The sequence below is a fragment of the Anarhichas minor genome, unplaced genomic scaffold, assembly GCF_050575085.1.
Source record: "Anarhichas minor isolate MPS153535 unplaced genomic scaffold, ASM5057508v1 ptg000068l, whole genome shotgun sequence".
Lineage (NCBI taxonomy): Eukaryota > Metazoa > Chordata > Actinopteri > Perciformes > Anarhichadidae > Anarhichas > Anarhichas minor.
Genome location: NW_027466514.1, coordinates 15,001 through 33,455, shown reverse-complemented (window position 1 = coordinate 33,455; position 18,455 = coordinate 15,001). Strand labels below are relative to the sequence as shown.

The 18,455-nt window shown below is 38.6% G+C and overlaps 1 protein-coding gene across 1 annotated transcript in view; it reads right to left on the bottom strand.

The window, feature by feature from the left end:
- prdm6 (PR domain containing 6) overlaps positions 1–18,455 on the bottom strand; it is an 82,056-nt gene that overhangs the window by 48,869 nt on the left and 14,732 nt on the right. Inside the window, 1 exon segment of the mRNA XM_076078870.1 lies at positions 1,605–1,732. Within this exon segment, the coding sequence (XP_075934985.1) occupies positions 1,605–1,732 (128 nt within the window).

Sequence of the window (18,455 nt, the reverse complement as noted above, 5' to 3'; positions counted from 1 at the left end):
GGACATGTTTATGATCATTTAATATTCTGGATGATTCTTAGAATGTTAAAATATGTTTCCATGCGTAATGATTCCAGTTATTTTTTTATATGCCGAATAATTTGTCTAAAAATCTGCGCACATAAAAACCAGGCATGTGCACCGAATACTTACAACCTTGAGTTTTTACATGATGTGCTGATTATTGCATTATAAGCTTTTTATATTTAAATATAACATTATGCACAGCTACTACATTATGTGCAGGTACTACATTATGTGCAGGTACTACATTATGTGCAGGTACTACATTATGTGCAGGTACTACATTATGTGCAGGTACTACATTATGTGCAGGTACTACATTATGTGCAGTTATTACTTTATGCATTGCTACAATATCTGACCACACTGCAACATATAGATTCTATTAAAGCATCAGCGTGACTGACCTGTGTCAAACTCACTGAATGTCTCGAATGCAACGTGAGCGTTGAGAGGAGAGCAGAGAGTTAGTGAAGGAGGAGTGAACTCTCGCATAGAATAAAATATGTGTTATAATACACGGGACATAGAACACTGTGTGAGACTTTACTTTAAGAGCTGTTGTGTGTTCTTGCTGGTTCTAAAGCCTGAAGACTTCACGACTCAGCACAATGTGAGACAGAAAACCTCAGTGTTCAATAATGTTTCATTTTACACAAACACAACAACAAGCAACAAGCTCAGGGAGCAGCAGCAGCTCTGTGTATATTATGGTTCAGTGTTCATGTCATTGAAAAACCTTGAAGCACAAATCTAAGAAACGATGATTATGTAAGAATCAACAACCTCTGACACACCTTCAACAACAACAACATTAATGTCGGATTCAGGAGCTGTTGCATTATATTGCATCAGAGTTATTTACATATAGATGGACATAATAACTGGTACAACATATCTGTTTTATGAAACAATCTGTTGGTTCGTTATATTCTGATGACGGATGATGATGACCATCACAATTACAGGGCTGTGCCCACTTTGACTGCCCACTTATTGTGGCCCATAAATATCACAATAACATCATTATGTATCGCAAATCTGAAAAATAAAATAAGCCAACCGTCAGATTCCTCTTTAACTTTGTTAATTGTCTTTGTGTGGATTGTTTACACAATATTGTACGTGAAATATTATCAAAATATCAAAATATCAAAAACGCATCCGAAGCAAGAGCAGGATGAGAAAACAAAGGATCAGAAGCACGAGAGCAGCGTGACGGATCTAAAGCCAGAGTCTGAATACAGAGCGCAGGATCAGAGGACGAGCATGAGGACAACAGTGGACACCTGAAGCTACAACAGGACGAGCACGTGAAGAAGCAGGACGCACTGCAGTGGGACGTCATGTTTGTGTCTTTACTGTTCTCATTACTAACTCAAAGATTTACCTTTTTCATCATCAGAAATGATGATGAATTGTTTGCAGAGCTGCACATTTATAAGTATGGGTTTAACAAACTTTGATTAATTGTGTGAAAGTGAAAGTTAACACTTCATTATCAGGTTTGTTGTTAGACAAACTACTTTTGCAATTATAACATGAATGAAGATAATTGAGAGAGTTGGACTTGTTGGTACCTGTACTGTACGACCATCATGTTCTGCTCCCCACAGTGTCGGGCACAGCGGATGTACCTCATCCAGCTGGACTTACTGGGGTCATTACCGTCTATAAAGTGCTGTAACGTCCCCTCTGCATCGTAGATCTGGAACACACAGAATACAGGGTCAGAGGTGAAAGCAGCACATATACGGACACCAGTGTAGTGCTCAACAGGAGCCATGCAGTCCTGTGAAGGCCTCCATGGCCGCTGTGTCTGTTAACAAACAGAGATACATATAGAATACGTACATCGTTGTATTTCTGGGTACGTTTTCATCTGTGAAGGACAATAACATCAGATACAGGTGAGAAAAGCTGCAGCTACCGCTATGATACAGTTCATTATTAATGAATTCACCATATTATATTTAGATATTTTGTGTGTTATTAACTGTCAAAATATGGTACAAAAATTACAATCACGATTTCCAAATGCAAAAGGTGACGTCTTCATAACTATGTCTGATTAACAGTCCAAAACCCAGAGAAGTTTCATTTACAACCAACTCTTCACATCTGAGCGTCTGTAGTTTAAAGACAGTGAAGCAATGAAGACGAGTGCATCAGAGCGACACTACGTCAACACTAAACTATAGCAGTAACTATAATATCAATACAATATTTCTGTTATTCTCATGTCAATTATACAATTGTTGTGTGTTTGGGAAACAAAACTCTCTGCCGGAGTGTTAAAAGAACAATTACACCTTCATTCAATCATTCAATCATTACATTACAGTCATTTAGCAGTCGCTTTTATCCAAAGCGACTTACAATTCAGAGTCTATCACACGACGGCCAAAAAAAAAAGACGGCCCTGCTATCCACTTAGCCACAGTCGCCCCTCATTCAATCATTCAGTCATTCAATCATTCAATCATTCAGTCATTCAATCATTCAGTCATTCAATCATTCAATCATTCAGTCATTCAATCATTCAATCATTCAGTCATTCAATCATTCAATCATTCAATCATTCAATCATTCAATCATTCAGTCATTCAATCATTCAATCATTCAGTCATTCAGTCATTCAATCATTCAATCATTCAATCATTCAATCATTCAATCATTCAATCATTCAGTCATTCAATCATTCAGTCATTCAATCATTCAATCATTCAGTCATTCAATCATTCAGTCATTCAATCATTCAATCATTCAGTCATTCAATCATTCAATCATTCAGTCATTCAGTCATTCAATCATTCAGTCATTCAATCATTCAATCATTCAGTCATTCAATCATTCAATCATTCAATCATTCAGTCATTCAATCATTCAATCATTCAATCATTCAGTCATTCAATCATTCAGTCATTCAATCATTCAATCATTCAATCATTCAATCATTCAGTCATTCAATCATTCAATCATTCAATCATTCAGTCATTCAATCATTCAATCATTCAGTCATTCAATCATTCAATCATTCAATCATTCAGTCATTCAATCATTCAATCATTCAGTCATTCAATCATTCAATCATTCAGTCATTCAATCATTCAATCATTCAGTCATTCAATCATTCAATCATTCAATCATTCAATCATTCAATCATTCAATCATTCAATCATTCAATCATTCAATCATTCAATCATTCAATCATTCAATCATTCAATCATTCAGTCATTCAATCATTCAGTCATTCAATCATTCAATCATTCAATCATTCAATCATTCAATCATTCCAATGAAGGTCTGAAGAGAAGTTGGGTTCAGTCAGAGACCTCCTGAGAAACATTCTCCAACTCAAGGTCTTTATTTTTATTAATTATATATTTATTCATCTATTTATTTTTGTGCACCATCTATTTTTTATGGGCATTTATTCATCATATCTTAGTTTGTTTTGTTTTTTTGTATATTTAATGTCTGTTTCTGCGTTGCTTATTTAAGCTCATTCAGATAGCTGCAGTATGTTTTATTTTTTTCTGACTGTTTTGAAAAAGGAAAATATATCAAATGTATGCTAAATATCCTGTAGATATATGGATAATAGATCTGCAGACTTGGGCTTGTGGTCACAACTGATATTCTTTTATGATATTCACTTCAGGACGTTCAGTGTTTCATGGCAGCAGCTGTTACACTCTGAATCTGAAACGGACGAGTTGAGGAAAGAGAAGATCTACAGTTTCATGTCGTGGAGCTGAACATATACACGCTTCGGGTGAATATGATTTTGTTCCCGAGTATTTGTACCACAGATTAGTTCAAGTGTTTAACTGTAGAACTGTAGGCGGTACTGGAATATTTATGGTAAAGCCAAAGTCATGAATCTGTATAGTTTTCAGAGATTCATCACATAATTCACGCGACGATGTTTCCGTTTAAGGTTCTTGTCGCTGCACTCGCAGCTCAAACAAAGAGAAAGAACTCCGGTTGATTTGAAATGTTTTAGGAACAGATGATGAGGCTCTTCTCCTGCGTCAGGCTGAGGCTGTGGTTCTGACGGGCCTGCTGGTGTTAAACGTTACACAAACCTGATTTAGACCGGCTTAAGAGCCTCGCTGCTCCGCCTGTCAGCGGCTCAGACATGAAAACAACTTCTGAGGTCTGAAGATACTTTGAAGAGGAAACAAGATGCATGAACGTGAAACATAAACCAAAGCTTTGTGCTGCTTGTGCGGCATAAAGACGCAGCTATCGGTCCGAAAAACGGATCTCAACAAGCCCAGGCCAGACATGACAGAAACACAAGTTGAATTTCTTTGATCATTTATTGTCTTTTTTATTGGGAAGCAACGGTCACTACATTTATTTTACAAAAATTGGAAAACAATGAATCTATATATTAAACATTGTTAGTGTTACTAATGTTGCAAAAACGTTCTTTACGTGCTGTAGACACTGAGCTATTTATATTTATGAATCAATCATGGATTCTTAGTTGAGCTGAGGAGCTCAGAGTTGAATGTTTTTTACAGGATCTGGTTAAAGTAAAATGTATATTTTGGGCAATATTTTAAATGAGGCACGTAGAATAAATATTTGTAATGACATTTTACAACTTAAGCTTTGTTTTGGAGGCTTTTTCTGATGGAAGCGTTCGTCGATGACCATCGGAAAGATGAACATCTGACAATTATGAGTTCAGCAACTCGTGTCAATTTCTGCTCGTTACACGAATACAATATTCTAAAGATGAACTTCTGTCTTCACAAAAAACAACGCAGTTAAGTTTAGGCAACACAACAACTCAGTTAGGTTTAGGCAACAAAACAACTCAGTTAAGTTTAGACAACAAAACAACTCAGTTAAGTTTAGGCAACACAACAACTCAGTTAAGTTTAGGCAACAAAACAACTCAGTTAAGTTTAGACAACAAAACAACTCAGTTAAGTTTAGACAACAAAACAACTCAGTTAAGTTTAGGCAACAAAACAACTCAGTTAAGTTTAGGCAACAAAACAACTCAGTTAAGTTTAGGCAACAAAACAACTCAGTTAAGTTTAGACAACAAAACAACTCAGTTAAGTTTAGGCAACACAACAACTCAGTTAAGTTTAGGCAACAAAACAACTCAGTTAAGTTTAGGCAACAAAACAACTCAGTTAAGTTTAGGCAACAAAACAACTCAGTTAAGTTTAGACAACAAAACAACTCAGTTAAGTTTAGGCAACACAACAACTCAGTTAAGTTTAGGCAACAAAACAACTCAGTTAAGTTTAGGCAACAAAACAACTCAGTTAAATTTAGACAACAAAACAACTCAGTTAAGTTTAGGCAACACAACAACTCAGTTAAGTTTAGGCAACACAACAACTCAGTTAAGTTTAGACAACAAAACAACTCAGTTAAGTTTAGGCAACACAACAACTCAGTTAAGTTTAGACAACAAAACAACTCAGTTAAGTTTAGGCAACACAACAACTCAGTTAAGTTTAGACAACAAAACAACTCAGTTAAGTTTAGGCATCAAAACAACTCAGTTAAGTTTAGGCAACACAACAACAGTTAAGTTTAGGCAATAAAACAACTCAGTTAAGTTTAAGCAACAAAACAACTCAGTTAAGTTTAGGCAACAAAACAACTCAGTTAAGTTTAGGCAACAAAACAACTCAGTTAAGTTTAGGCAATAAAACAACTCAGTTAAGTTTAGGCAACAAAACAACTCAGTTAAATTTAGACAACAAAACAACTCAGTTAAGTTTAGGCAACACAACAACTCAGTTAAGTTTAGGCAACACAACAACTCAGTTAAGTTTAGACAACAAAACAACTCAGTTAAGTTTAGGCAACACAACAACTCAGTTAAGTTTAGACAACAAAACAACTCAGTTAAGTTTAGGCAACACAACAACTCAGTTAAGTTTAGACAACAAAACAACTCAGTTAAGTTTAGGCATCAAAACAACTCAGTTAAGTTTAGGCAACACAACAACAGTTAAGTTTAGGCAATAAAACAACTCAGTTAAGTTTAAGCAACAAAACAACTCAGTTAAGTTTAGGCAACAAAACAACTCAGTTAAGTTTAGGCAACAAAACAACTCAGTTAAGTTTAGGCAATAAAACAACTCAGTTAAGTTTAGGCAACAAAACAACTCAGTTAAGTTTAGGCAACAAAACAACTCAGTTAAGTTTAGGCAATAAAACAACTCAGTTAAGTTTAGGCAACAAAACAACTCAGTTAAGTTTAGGCAATAAAACAACAGTTAAGTTTAGGCAATAAAACAACTCAGTTAAGTTTAAGCAACAAAACAACTCAGTTAAGTTTAGGCAACAAAACAACTCAGTTAAGTTTAGGCAACAAAACAACTCAGTTAAGTTTAGGCAATAAAACAACTCAGTTAAGTTTAGGCAACAAAACAACTCAGTTAAGTTTAGGCAACAAAACAACTCAGTTAAGTTTAGGCAATAAAACAACTCAGTTAAGTTTAAGCAACAAAACAACTCAGTTAAGTTTAGGCAACAAAACAACTCAGTTAAGTTTAGGCAACAAAACAACTCAGTTACGTTTAGGCAACAAAACAACTCAGTTAAGTTTAGGCAACAAAACAACTCAGTTAAGTTTAGGCAACACAACAACTCAGTTAATCCCGAATGAGTTATTTTCTGTTGCCATCGTATTTAAAGATAAAAACCTCTAAACTATCAGGTTTATGTAAATATATTGTTATAAACTGTGCGCTGAGGTTAAAGCTATATTAAGTGTTTTATGACCAGTAGGGGGCAGTAAGTCAACTTCAAGTCAAACACTCCGCCATCAGAATAGATCATCTCTGTTAATGAAGCTGTTATTATGACATAATAAAGACATAAATAACGTAATATCTTTTAATATCTTAAAAAGTTACTCCATTTACATTTACTCCTTTTTTGTGCATTTTCCTACGAAACTTCGGCAATACGTGTAAATTTCATCTCGTTACATGAATACAGTCTTTTCAAAATAAAACTACTCGGTCAGGTTTAGGAAAAGATTGTGGTTTGTGTTAAAATAACTACGTGTCGTTACTGGAGTAAAGGACACATTGAAATTTCAAATAGCAGATAAAGAAAACGATCTTACTTTGTAATTTTACAGTAATTCCATACATCTTTGTTTTTATTTATTTTTATTTTTGTTTTCTTGTAATACATCTCTTTGCCTAATGTAGACAGACGTATTACCTGAGGTGCTATTTAAATAAACGCTGTGCTTTAGAAATAAACAAATAAACATTTGTTTGAGAATTTTCAAATATATCTATTAAACTTTCAAATACTTTATGTTCATGTACTTTTGTCTCGATGCCTGTGGTTTTGTACCCTGTATCTTGATATGTAGTGTTTGTGATTTTATTATTATCATGTTGTTTTAACTGTATTAATAAGTTATATGACGTCCAGTGACAGCAGCACCTGTGTGGCCCTCTGCTGAACACTGAGGCCTCTGTGAGCAGCAGCTGCTGTTTCTTGACTCCGTTCTGTCGAAGAGGTTTTGTTCTGCGAGTGTTTATCGAGTCCATCGCTGTAAAATTCCATCTGCGAGACAAACGGCCAAATATAACGTGTTGTTTAGTTCAACGGCCAGAAAATGTTGCAGACACGTCCAGGCTGCCGGCTTCACTTTCTCCATCAGACCACAACCAGCCGGACAGAACCGGCTTCTCTGTTTTCTTTCTGTCGCAGCTTCGGCTTCTTTAACTTTCATAAATGATCTTTGTTTGACCCTCAGACAGAAGACTTGTTTACACACATCACAGCTTCAGTGCTTCATTCAAACGCTGCAACTGATGATTAATTACAATCTTTCTGTAAAACGTTTGGATGAAAATTGGTAAGAAGTAGTGAAAAATCACAACTAAGTAAACAAAGAGTGGAATCTCCTCACACACACTGGAACCAGTGAACCCAGTTTGATTAAAACGATTCATCAATTCTAAAAACTAGTTGCAGATTCATTTTCTGGTATCTGAGTATTTGTTGCAGCTCTACTCTCCACCAACACATTTAATACGGAATTTATCTTTTTTGTTCACTATAAACATTTTCTTTTAAAAATGCAAAATATTTTATATTAGCCACAAGTTAAGAGGCTCGTTTATTAATGAGCAGCTGGTTTATTAATAAGAGGCTCGTTTATTAATAAGAGGCTCGTTTATTAATAAGAGGCTGGTTTATTAATGAGAGGCTGGTTTATTAATAAGAGGCTGGTTTATTAATGAGAGGCTCGTTTATTAATGAGAGGCTGGTTTATTAATAAGAGGCTGGTTTATTAATGAGAGGCTGGTTTATTAATAAGAGGCTCGTTTATTAATGAGAGGCTGGTTTATTAATAAGAGGCTCGTTTATTAATGAGCAGCTGGTTTATTAATAAGAGGCTCGTTTATTAATAAGAGGCTCGTTTATTAATGAGAGGCTGGTTTATTAATGAGAGGCTGGTTTATTAATGAGCAGCTGGTTTATTAATAAGAGGCTCGTTTATTAATAAGAGGCTCGTTTATTAATGAGAGGCTGGTTTATTAATAAGAGGCTGGTTTATTAATGAGCAGCTGGTTTATTAATAAGAGGCTCGTTTATTAATAAGAGGCTCGTTTATTAATGAGAGGCTGGTTTATTAATAAGAGGCTGGTTTATTAATGAGCAGCTGGTTTATTAATAAGAGGCTCGTTTATTAATAAGAGGCTCGTTTATTAATGAGAGGCTGGTTTATTAATAAGAGGCTCGTTTATTAATGAGAGGCTGGTTTATTAATAAGAGGCTGGTTTATTAATGAGAGGCTGGTTTATTAATAAGAGGCTGGTTTATAAATGAGAGGCTGGTTTATTAATAAGAGGCTCGTTTATTAATGAGAGGCTCGTTTATTAATAAGAGGCTGGTTTATTAATGAGAGGCTGGTTTATTAATAAGAGGCTCGTTTATTAATGAGAGGCTCGTTTATTAATGAGAGGCTCGTTTATTAATGAGAGGCTGGTTTATTAATAAGAGGCTCGTTTATTAATGAGAGGCTCATTTATTAATGAGAGGCTGGTTTATTAATAAGAGGCTCGTTTATTAATAAGAGGCTGGTTTATTAATAAGAGGCTGGTTTATTAATGAGAGGCTGGTTTATTAATAAGAGGCTCGTTTATTAATGAGAGGCTCATTTATTAATGAGAGGCTGGTTTATTAATAAGAGGCTCGTTTATTAATGAGAGGCCGGTTTATTAATAAGAGGCTGGTTTATTAATAAGAGGCTCGTTTATTAATGAGAGGCTGGTTTATTAATAAGAGGCTCGTTTATTAATAATACTATTTAAATGATCTGCTGTATTAAACTCTCTCCTGCATTTTAAACTCTTGTGCAAAGTTCATGTCTGGACAGTAAATAAAAATGAGGCATAGAAGCCATAAAAGCATGGTGCTTTATCTTAAACGTCATATAAACGTCAAACACAGTCAAAAGGGATTTTTCTAAATTTTACGAAATCTTAAGAGAGGAAGTCAGCGTTCCTGTGCTTTTCTTTTTCATTTTTTAAATATTTTTGGGGGCATTTCCCCCTTTAGTGGACGGTCGACTGTGAGTGAACAGTAAAGAATGCAAATAAAGCACTTACTGGTTTTAATACAATACTCAGAAAATCTCTATTCTATATTTTGACAACAGGTTTAATGGAGTCACCGAGGAACAGGAAGTAGAATGAAACGCATCATTTAGATTTTAGTGAACCTTAAGTGGACGATGTCAGAGAGTCTGATCTGTCTGCCTCTTTACATTTACAAGAACCAGACGACTGGAGGTAAGAGGGGGGGATTAACACACACACACACACACACAGACGGCTGTGTGTGTGTGTGTGTGTGTGTGTGTGTGTGTGTTTCAAAGAGGGTGGATTACAGCTCTCTCCTTCAGTCATTGATCTCTGCTGTCAGTGCTTCACTTACTGCTCTGTCACTGTCTACACACACACACACACACACACACACACACTAGGGCTCACACACACACACACACACACTAGGGCACACACACACACACTAGGGCTCACACACACACACACACACACACACACACACACACACACACAAAGGAATAGTTGACGCTTATTCTTCGTCTGGCTAGAGATCGAGGGATTTAGATGAAAAAGACTCATGTTTTTATGGTCAGTAAAAAGCTACAGCCTGGTTAGCTTAGCTTAGCACAAAGAATGGAAACGGTGGGAAACAACTAGCCTGGTGCTCCACAAAGCACCTTTAATAATTATTAACAAGAGTAACCCTCCGTAAAACGATGAATAATCATTTTTGCATTGGTCTGTTTTGTGGTTAGTTACTTAAAGTTACTGTGAGGAACTTATAACTGGTCCTGAACCAGTCTCAGTGTAGTCCTGATCCTCTATCTGAACCAGTCTCAGTGTAGTCCTGATCCTCTATCTGAACCAGTCTCAGTGTAGTCTTGATCCTCTATCAGACCTCCATCAGTAAAGATACCATCAGAGAGAAGATGGTCTGTTTCTATAGAGATCTGAGACAGACGCAGATCCTCCAGCAGAGACCGGTCCACCGCGGACAGACCCAGATCCTCCAGCAGAGACCAGTCCACCTTGGACAAACCCAGATCCGGAGCTCTGGAGGGAGGAGACCTCAGCTCCCGACAGCAGCAGCGTCTCCTCCTCCTCCTCCAGGAGCAGAGCTTCTCCTCTCTGCTGGAGACCCAGGACGTATTGCTGGACCCGCTGGAGGGAAGGGAGGCACGGGAGAACCAGAACCAGGACTGAGAGGAGCAGACTGTCAGACCCTGCTGCAGTAACATGAGAGGTTTTCTAAAGAGACTCTGGTGCTCAGAGACACTACCAGTTTAAAACCAAATGATAGTTCTTTGTAGTCACTTTCAGTAAAATATCTGAATAAAACAAACAAATACTAAAATAAAACTCTTCAGAGTTTTTCCCTCATTTCAAAACAACTCGATTCAAATAAAATTCAGAGCTCTGAGATGAGAAAATGTTGTAGTTTTGCATTTTTGCACCAAACACACACTTCTGAGTGACAGCTGCTGGTGAGTGATCTGCACAACTTCAACCAACAGCTGTGTGTGTGTGTGTGTGTGTGTGTGTGTGTGTGTGTGTGTGTGTGTGTGTGTGTGTGTGTGTGTGTGTGTGTGCGCGAGAGAGAGAGACAGAAAGTGTGTCTGAAATTTACCGACAGTGTTTTGACCTTCTGACCTCATTACAGAGAGTAAATCTTCTCCATGTCTGGACCGAGCAGCAGACGCTACAGAGATACTCTGTGTGTGTGTGTGTGTGTGTGTGTGTGTGTGTGTGTGTGTGTGTGTGTGTGTGTGTGTGTGTATGCATGCAGGAATGTGATTCGGTTATCAGTTTAAAACACTTAACTGCAGCTCTGAAGCAACGCTGGCATGTAAATGGACGCTTGGAGGACGATGTGTGCGTGACAGTAAGTCACTGATGCAGCTGTGAGTTATCGTGTCCGAAGGTGTTACCACACTTTCTCTCACTGATATACAAACACACACACACACACACACACACACACACACACAGGAGCGTATTCAAAGCGTTTAAACAAGCATCCCCTGCTTTATGGTCTGTTTGACTCTAAATGGACCATAATGTACTAAATGAACATCATGCTGTATTGAAGAAGACTTGAAACTAGAGATTGAGACCATAAACTCATGTTTACAATGTTTACTGAGGTAATAAATCAAGAGAGAAGTAGAGTCATTTTCTCATAGACTTCTATACAACCAGAGGAGTCGCCCCCTGGTGGACACTAGAGAGAATGCAGCTTTAACACTTGAAGCACTGACTTCACTCTTCAGAACCGGAGGTTGTCTCCTGCTTGTAAATGACACATTCAGCCAGAGAAGCAACAGGTTGAGTGAAGCGAGGCCGTCTTCACGTCTGTTTGAGGACGAAACTTCGTGTTGATTGCGATGAAGCAGAAGATCATTTTGCACAACATTGTGGACAATAAAGTGTCTGACTAAAGATAAGTTATTATAAATACATGATCAGCTTAGTCAACGCCCATTGTAAGAGAGGAGCAAATGCAGCCGCACCCTGTTGACCTTACTAGGAATGAAATATGAAATATGATCGAGTGAAGAGCAGTTTTTTCCTGACGAGGAACTGAACACAAAGCTGAGGATCGTTTCACTCTTCTGGATGAAACTCCAGAGCAACGTTTACTACAAACACCTGATACGCTGTTAGTCCTGTGGTCGGTCTATGGGATAAGATAGTCACCACTGGGTTAGACATTTAAAAAGTCTACCGTGTTGCGGTGCATTCATGTACAACTGGAAATCTGTGGAGGATTAGCTGCATTCAGGAGCCACCGTATGGTGTCGGAAAATACAAATCTGACAAACAAGTGATGAGCAAAACATGGGTGCTTTAAAAACAGGATGATGTGTATTTGTGATAGTAAGGACTCCCAAATGTCCAATGTCGGCGCGTCACATCGGTACCTGAACGCACCACAAAGCATCCAACAGTCTCAGCTTTGCTTTGATAAATGAAACGATGGTGTGTCGTAGTTTCTGATGGATTATCTTGGTCTCTTAATGTAACACATCACAGCAATTTAGACCTCAAACTGTTAACAATCAGTAACCAATCAGCTGTTTCTGCAGACAGAACATCAGCATCAGAAAAAAAGTTCTTCTTCTTCTCGTTCCCTACAGAACACACTGTTGTCTTCCTCTTCTTCATCTTCTTCAGTCCAAATCCTGTAAAACTGCTTCCTGAGAGCCGATCAATGCTCCTACGCTTCTGTTCTACAGCTAATCAATGAAACTCCACTAATTCTACTGTTATCTGCTCTCTTCATCGGCCTCCTCCTCCTCCTCCTTATCTCACCGTGTCTCCTCCTCCCTCCCTCCCTCCTCTCCTTCACCTCTTCCTCCTCTTCCTAATCTCCGTGTGTCTCATCCTCCTCCTCCTGCATGTGACGGACAAATTAGTGTGAACACCTCATGAAAACAGACTTTAGATACTGAAGTAGTGAAGGTTATTCCAGGCTGAATGCTGATCAGTTTGAAGCTGTAACAGAAGAGGGTGGACCGGACTTTAGGGTTTTTATATCTTCTGCAGGTTTTATCAAAAACAAAACATCACTTACTGAAGTTACTAAAATAACTTTGTCTCCAGTTGCTCTTTACAAGAAACGTTCCCAGGAAATGATTAGGAAATGGTGGACCAGTAAAATGAGAAGTTACTGTTTTGATTCCCAATATTTAATATATTTAAGTTTTTATAATATTGTTTAAAAGTGGTGTTTTAATGGATTAATACTGAAAAAAAGGACAAAAAAAATCATATTTTATCTAAAGTGCAGGAACTTCTGTTAGAAAAACTACAAAGTTAAATAAAAACTCTGAGAGCAAAAGCATTCAAAAAAACTCATTACACAAAACCTACGATATATATCCGGCAGAATGCACCATTATTCTGTTTTACACGGACATCTTTTCTTTTGTTTTTAGGTTTAGATTTTAATTGAACCTATTTGTATTTCTTAAACCAAAAAAAAAGGGTCATAGATAAAGATTTAGTTCTTTAAAAGTGATTTGAACACAAGTGATGAACATAGATTAGCCGTAAAACCACATGCACTTATCTATACATCTTTGTGGATTCATACGCCGCTCAAAATAGTCCCCGACAAATGGACTATTTACTCCTGTTTTAGCAACGATTCATGAAAACTATAGTGACCATCTGTTTAAGAAAACCTTTTTTTTTAAACCTAAACTGTATATTTGTGTTTTGTGTTAATCGCTGAGAGCCGCAGACAGGAAGTCAGACGGACTTTAACATGTTGTTGGTTTTGGTCGTTTCATGAAAAAACATGTAAATAAAACCGTTAATATCAGATGAAACATGAGCGACATCAATTTAAATGAAAGCTTGTTTTTGCTTGTTAACCTCAGTTTCTTCTCTTTTATCTCTTCCATCCATTCTTCATTTTCTTCCACCTCTTCCCTCTCAGTATCCTAACGGAGAGAAAACACTCCCCACATCCATCCGATTAAATCTCTGGTAACCACAGAATGCGTTGGTAGCTGCCAGGTAGAAGGAAGGTTAAATCAAAAGAAATACAGACCGACTGCTCCTCATTCATCCCGTCTGTGACACGTCCACCAAATCTTTCAGTTTCCTTAATCACAACCTGTCGTTTTCGGCAGTAAGCCTCATAAACCTGCTGCCATCACCGCCGCTGCCGTCGCGCCCAAAAGCAACAGTCTGGACCTCCACAGATCCAGAGAACCGAGCCACCACGTGAGACTCAGCGATAAATCTGAGGGAAGGAATCGCTCAGAGAAACGGATAATATTTAGATAACCGACCCTGATTCACCTCAGAGTCAACAGTCTGAAGGGCAGAGCTGCTGCTTTCTCACACAGCGAGGAGGTGGAGGAGGAAGAGGAGGAGGAGGTGGAGCAGGAGGAGCAGGAGGAGCAGGAGGACCAGCAGAGCATCACGCACGCAGACTGAGGTACCTTCACGTACCACCACCCACAGGACTGAGGTACCACCACCAACGGGAGTCAGGAACCACCACGCACAGGACTGACAAAACACCAAACACAAGATTGACATACCACCACAAATAGGACTGACGTACCACCACCCAAAGGACTGAGGTACCACCACCCAAAGGACTGACGTACCACCACCCAAAGGGCTGAAATACCACCACAAAAAGGACTGATGTACCACCAACAACAGCACTGATGGCTGGTCCTTCTGATTTCCCATCCACTAGTTGTACCCACCCTCCACCCAGATGCCCAAATGACACCAACCCCCTGCTAATACACCCTCTTGACCATCCACCAACCCCGCCCACCTGTCCCACCAACCCTCACCCATTTGTCCCAATGACGTACCTCAACCCAGTAACTTAACAATGTTGTTAACAACAACCGAAACAAATCGGTCTATGCAGTGAAACCACGTTAACGGTGTCTAATATACAATACAAACAAATGTCGACACTCAATTCCATCCTGAAACAATGGAAATGTAAACTCTACTGGGAATATGTCGGATTACTGCATGTTTCTGCATCGGCAGATTTATTTTTCAAATGAAGATGATGAATGAAGATTTGAATGCACCAAATTGACCCTCACCTTCTAATCTGATCCCCAGTCCGATCAAACCCTAAAGAAGCACCCTGGACAACTCACGCTTGTTGTTCTTACTTCATGCAACAACCAGACAGCAATCAGAATAGAAGTCAGGTGGACAAAATGTCTTTCCTCACTCTTAAGGTGAACGAAATACGGAGGGTCTTTGGGGGTCCGAGACCCCTTGATTGTCTCTTGCAATTGTCACTAAAATATCCTTTAAAGACTTTACTAATGCCTAGCCGTTTTCATTATTCAAACTTTGCACACCGTCTAAACATCACTTTGGCACAAAGATGATAAAGAAGGTGTAATATTTAACATACATTATTGAAAAAATATTGGAAGATGGTTGCCAAAACGGAGAAAATGGGCCGAAAGTTAATTCAATTTACAGTCCATATTTACAAAATAACAGACCCTTTCTTTTGAACATTTTATTGAGCTAATAAACGGAGCTGATGGACGAACATCCAGAGACGGTTTCAAAGCTCTGGCTTGAAGTTTTGTACTGTAGCTCATCACAGCATGTGAAACCTCAACAGACGTCGACACAGGAGAGGAAACAACCAGCGGCTCGATCACTGTGTCAAAACACACACACACACACACACACACACACACACACACACACACACACACACACACACACACACTGTGTTATTCCAACATGAAGGTCCTGATGGAAAAAGTCTTTGTTCTTGAACCTCCCGTGGTCACCATGCCCACAGGGTGATGTCACACAGAGCGGAGAAAATGAACTGAGTTAACCCGACTGACCGAGTGGGTTTAACCAAACAGCCCCGTGGGTGAGCGGTGGTTGGTGGTGACCGCGGTCTGAACCTTCATGTCAGCTAGAAGGAGTTTTATTTAAACCCCTAAAACAGGCTCTCTGTGTTCACACTCTTTGGGTCCACCTTGGTTCCAGGTCTGGCCCAGTTATGGTTCTGATCTGTTCATGGTTCTGGGTTGGACACAACATGAGCTGAAAGCAGTCTAAATGTTTGGTCAACACTTCATAGATGAGAGAAGCAGCCACGTTGGCCTCTGACGTTTTTGTTTGATTTGACCAAAGAGCCTTTATTTGTTTCCTTTTTGTTGTTTCTCTCCAACCTTCCAACCAAACACGCATAATCAGCTTTCAGGTTCTATGCACCACAGATCTGGAACAAACTTCCCCAAACCAACGTGATCTCACAGAAATGTACGTGGAACGCAGCGCTGGGAGGAAGCGCTCGAGTGTCGGAGTCACTACATTGACTATATTTACATGCACACTCATATATTCCGAATTTATGTGGTTCTATAAACATCATATTCTGTTATTCTGAATTATTGACACATTGACACCTTTGCATTACTGTATATGAGCCTCGACCTCCGGAGACCCTTCAGATAAACTGACCCGCTGCATTACGTCACTGCTTCCATTCAAACGTTCCGTCGATAAAAAGTCAAACGCCTCACTGAAATCAAAACAACTGGAAACCAAAAATTCAACATATTAAAAAAAAAAACGATTATTATGTAATCAAACCGAAATGACGTCGATGGCTCCTTTAATAAAAAAACAGAATACAGACAGTTAGACAAACATTAAATAATGACATCAGTCAAGAAAACATTAGCGAGTCTGAACTGGACGCTGTGACCACAAACCACTGAAAACACAAAGTCAATGGGGGTTCTTCAGGGAATGCAGCTTTAACACGATGACGGACAGACGAGTCAGGACGAACAGCAGAGGTTCACTTAGAAAACACACAAAGAAATGAGATTTTAAGATGTGAAAATAACCAAGCAGACATTTTCTGAATCCTCTGGAGTCTCATCAACGTCCCGCACTAACTAAATATTTTGCCTCACACTGTCCCTTTCTCTCCCCTCTCTGTCTTTGGTTTCTGAACCGGGAGGTCAACGGTTCAAATCCTTGAAGAAACTGTCTTCCCTTCCCTCGACATGATTAGTCAGAAACAAGAGGGAATATTTTCTGTAATGTTACTCAATAGAGAGGCGAGGTCCTCACCCATAGCACCTGATTTCAGGAAACAATATGAACGGTAGTCAACGGCGAGAGACAAAAAAAGATGTAATAAGAGGAAAGAGAAGTATTGAAGTAACTATATTTAGTTACAGTAAGAACATATTTATAGAAACTAGAAATTCCAGGACCTGAAAAGTCCAAAATCCAAATATATTTAATTTATATTGATATAAAAAAGCAGCAAATCTTCACTTTAGAGAAACTGGAACAGAAACAGTTTTCTGTTCGTTTTCTGTCAATCGATGAACTAATGAATCAACTGATCGCTTTAGCACTGAACTAAACTTTATCTATAGAACATTCCGTCATGAATGTGCTTCACATCAGCCTGGAATCATTAACATGATATATATATATATATATATATATATACATATTATTATTACTATAATACTGTGTTAATGTCTCAGAGGCATAAATGATGAAGCTCCATTAACAGAATTATTCCTCCGTGAATGTAAACGCTGAGCTCAGCGGATCAATGTGTCCAGCAGTAAAATACTGCAGAGAAGAAGATCCTCCTCCGTTCCTCCCGGACGAAGACGAAGAGTGTCTTAATTAAAAGTGGCCCTTCCTGGACACCATAGACAACGTGACACCGGCTCCCTGATTGGCTATAGGACAAACATCGCTTCCTGTTTTGGGGGGCGTCAATAAAGCCAGTTTAACACGTTTTTAATGTGATCTGCGCGTGAAGCCGCTTCATCGATACGGGCCCTAATGACCGGTCTCAGCCGATAATGTGCCGACGGTTAGAGCCCGGTGAGCCGAGGGGCCTCAACGGCTGGTTCGAGACCCCACAGAGGGTCGCAGCTCCACTCTGCTGGGTCCAAATAACAAACCGGACAAGGATGCTTGAATATAAAGAGGGTGATTCAAGTTCTCTTTACTCTTTCCTCTGATTTTACTGCACATGCAGGAGTATTCAAACCTCCACACGTTTATTTATTCAGGTTTTTCAGCCTCATGAGAAGTATGTTTACACCCTGAACACATCTATTGTATTTCACACAATCTCTGGAGGAATAACCTCATTGTTCTTGAGCTGAATAAAGGTGTGATCACGATCAGTTTACAGGAGCATGGCAAACATTTACATGAAAATGTTTTCATTATTTAATTACATAAAGTTTGGATAGAAAAGTCATTTTATCTCCAAAGCAGCAAAAAGAAAGAATAAAATAAAACAAGTCTCCGAAATCTAGAATGAAC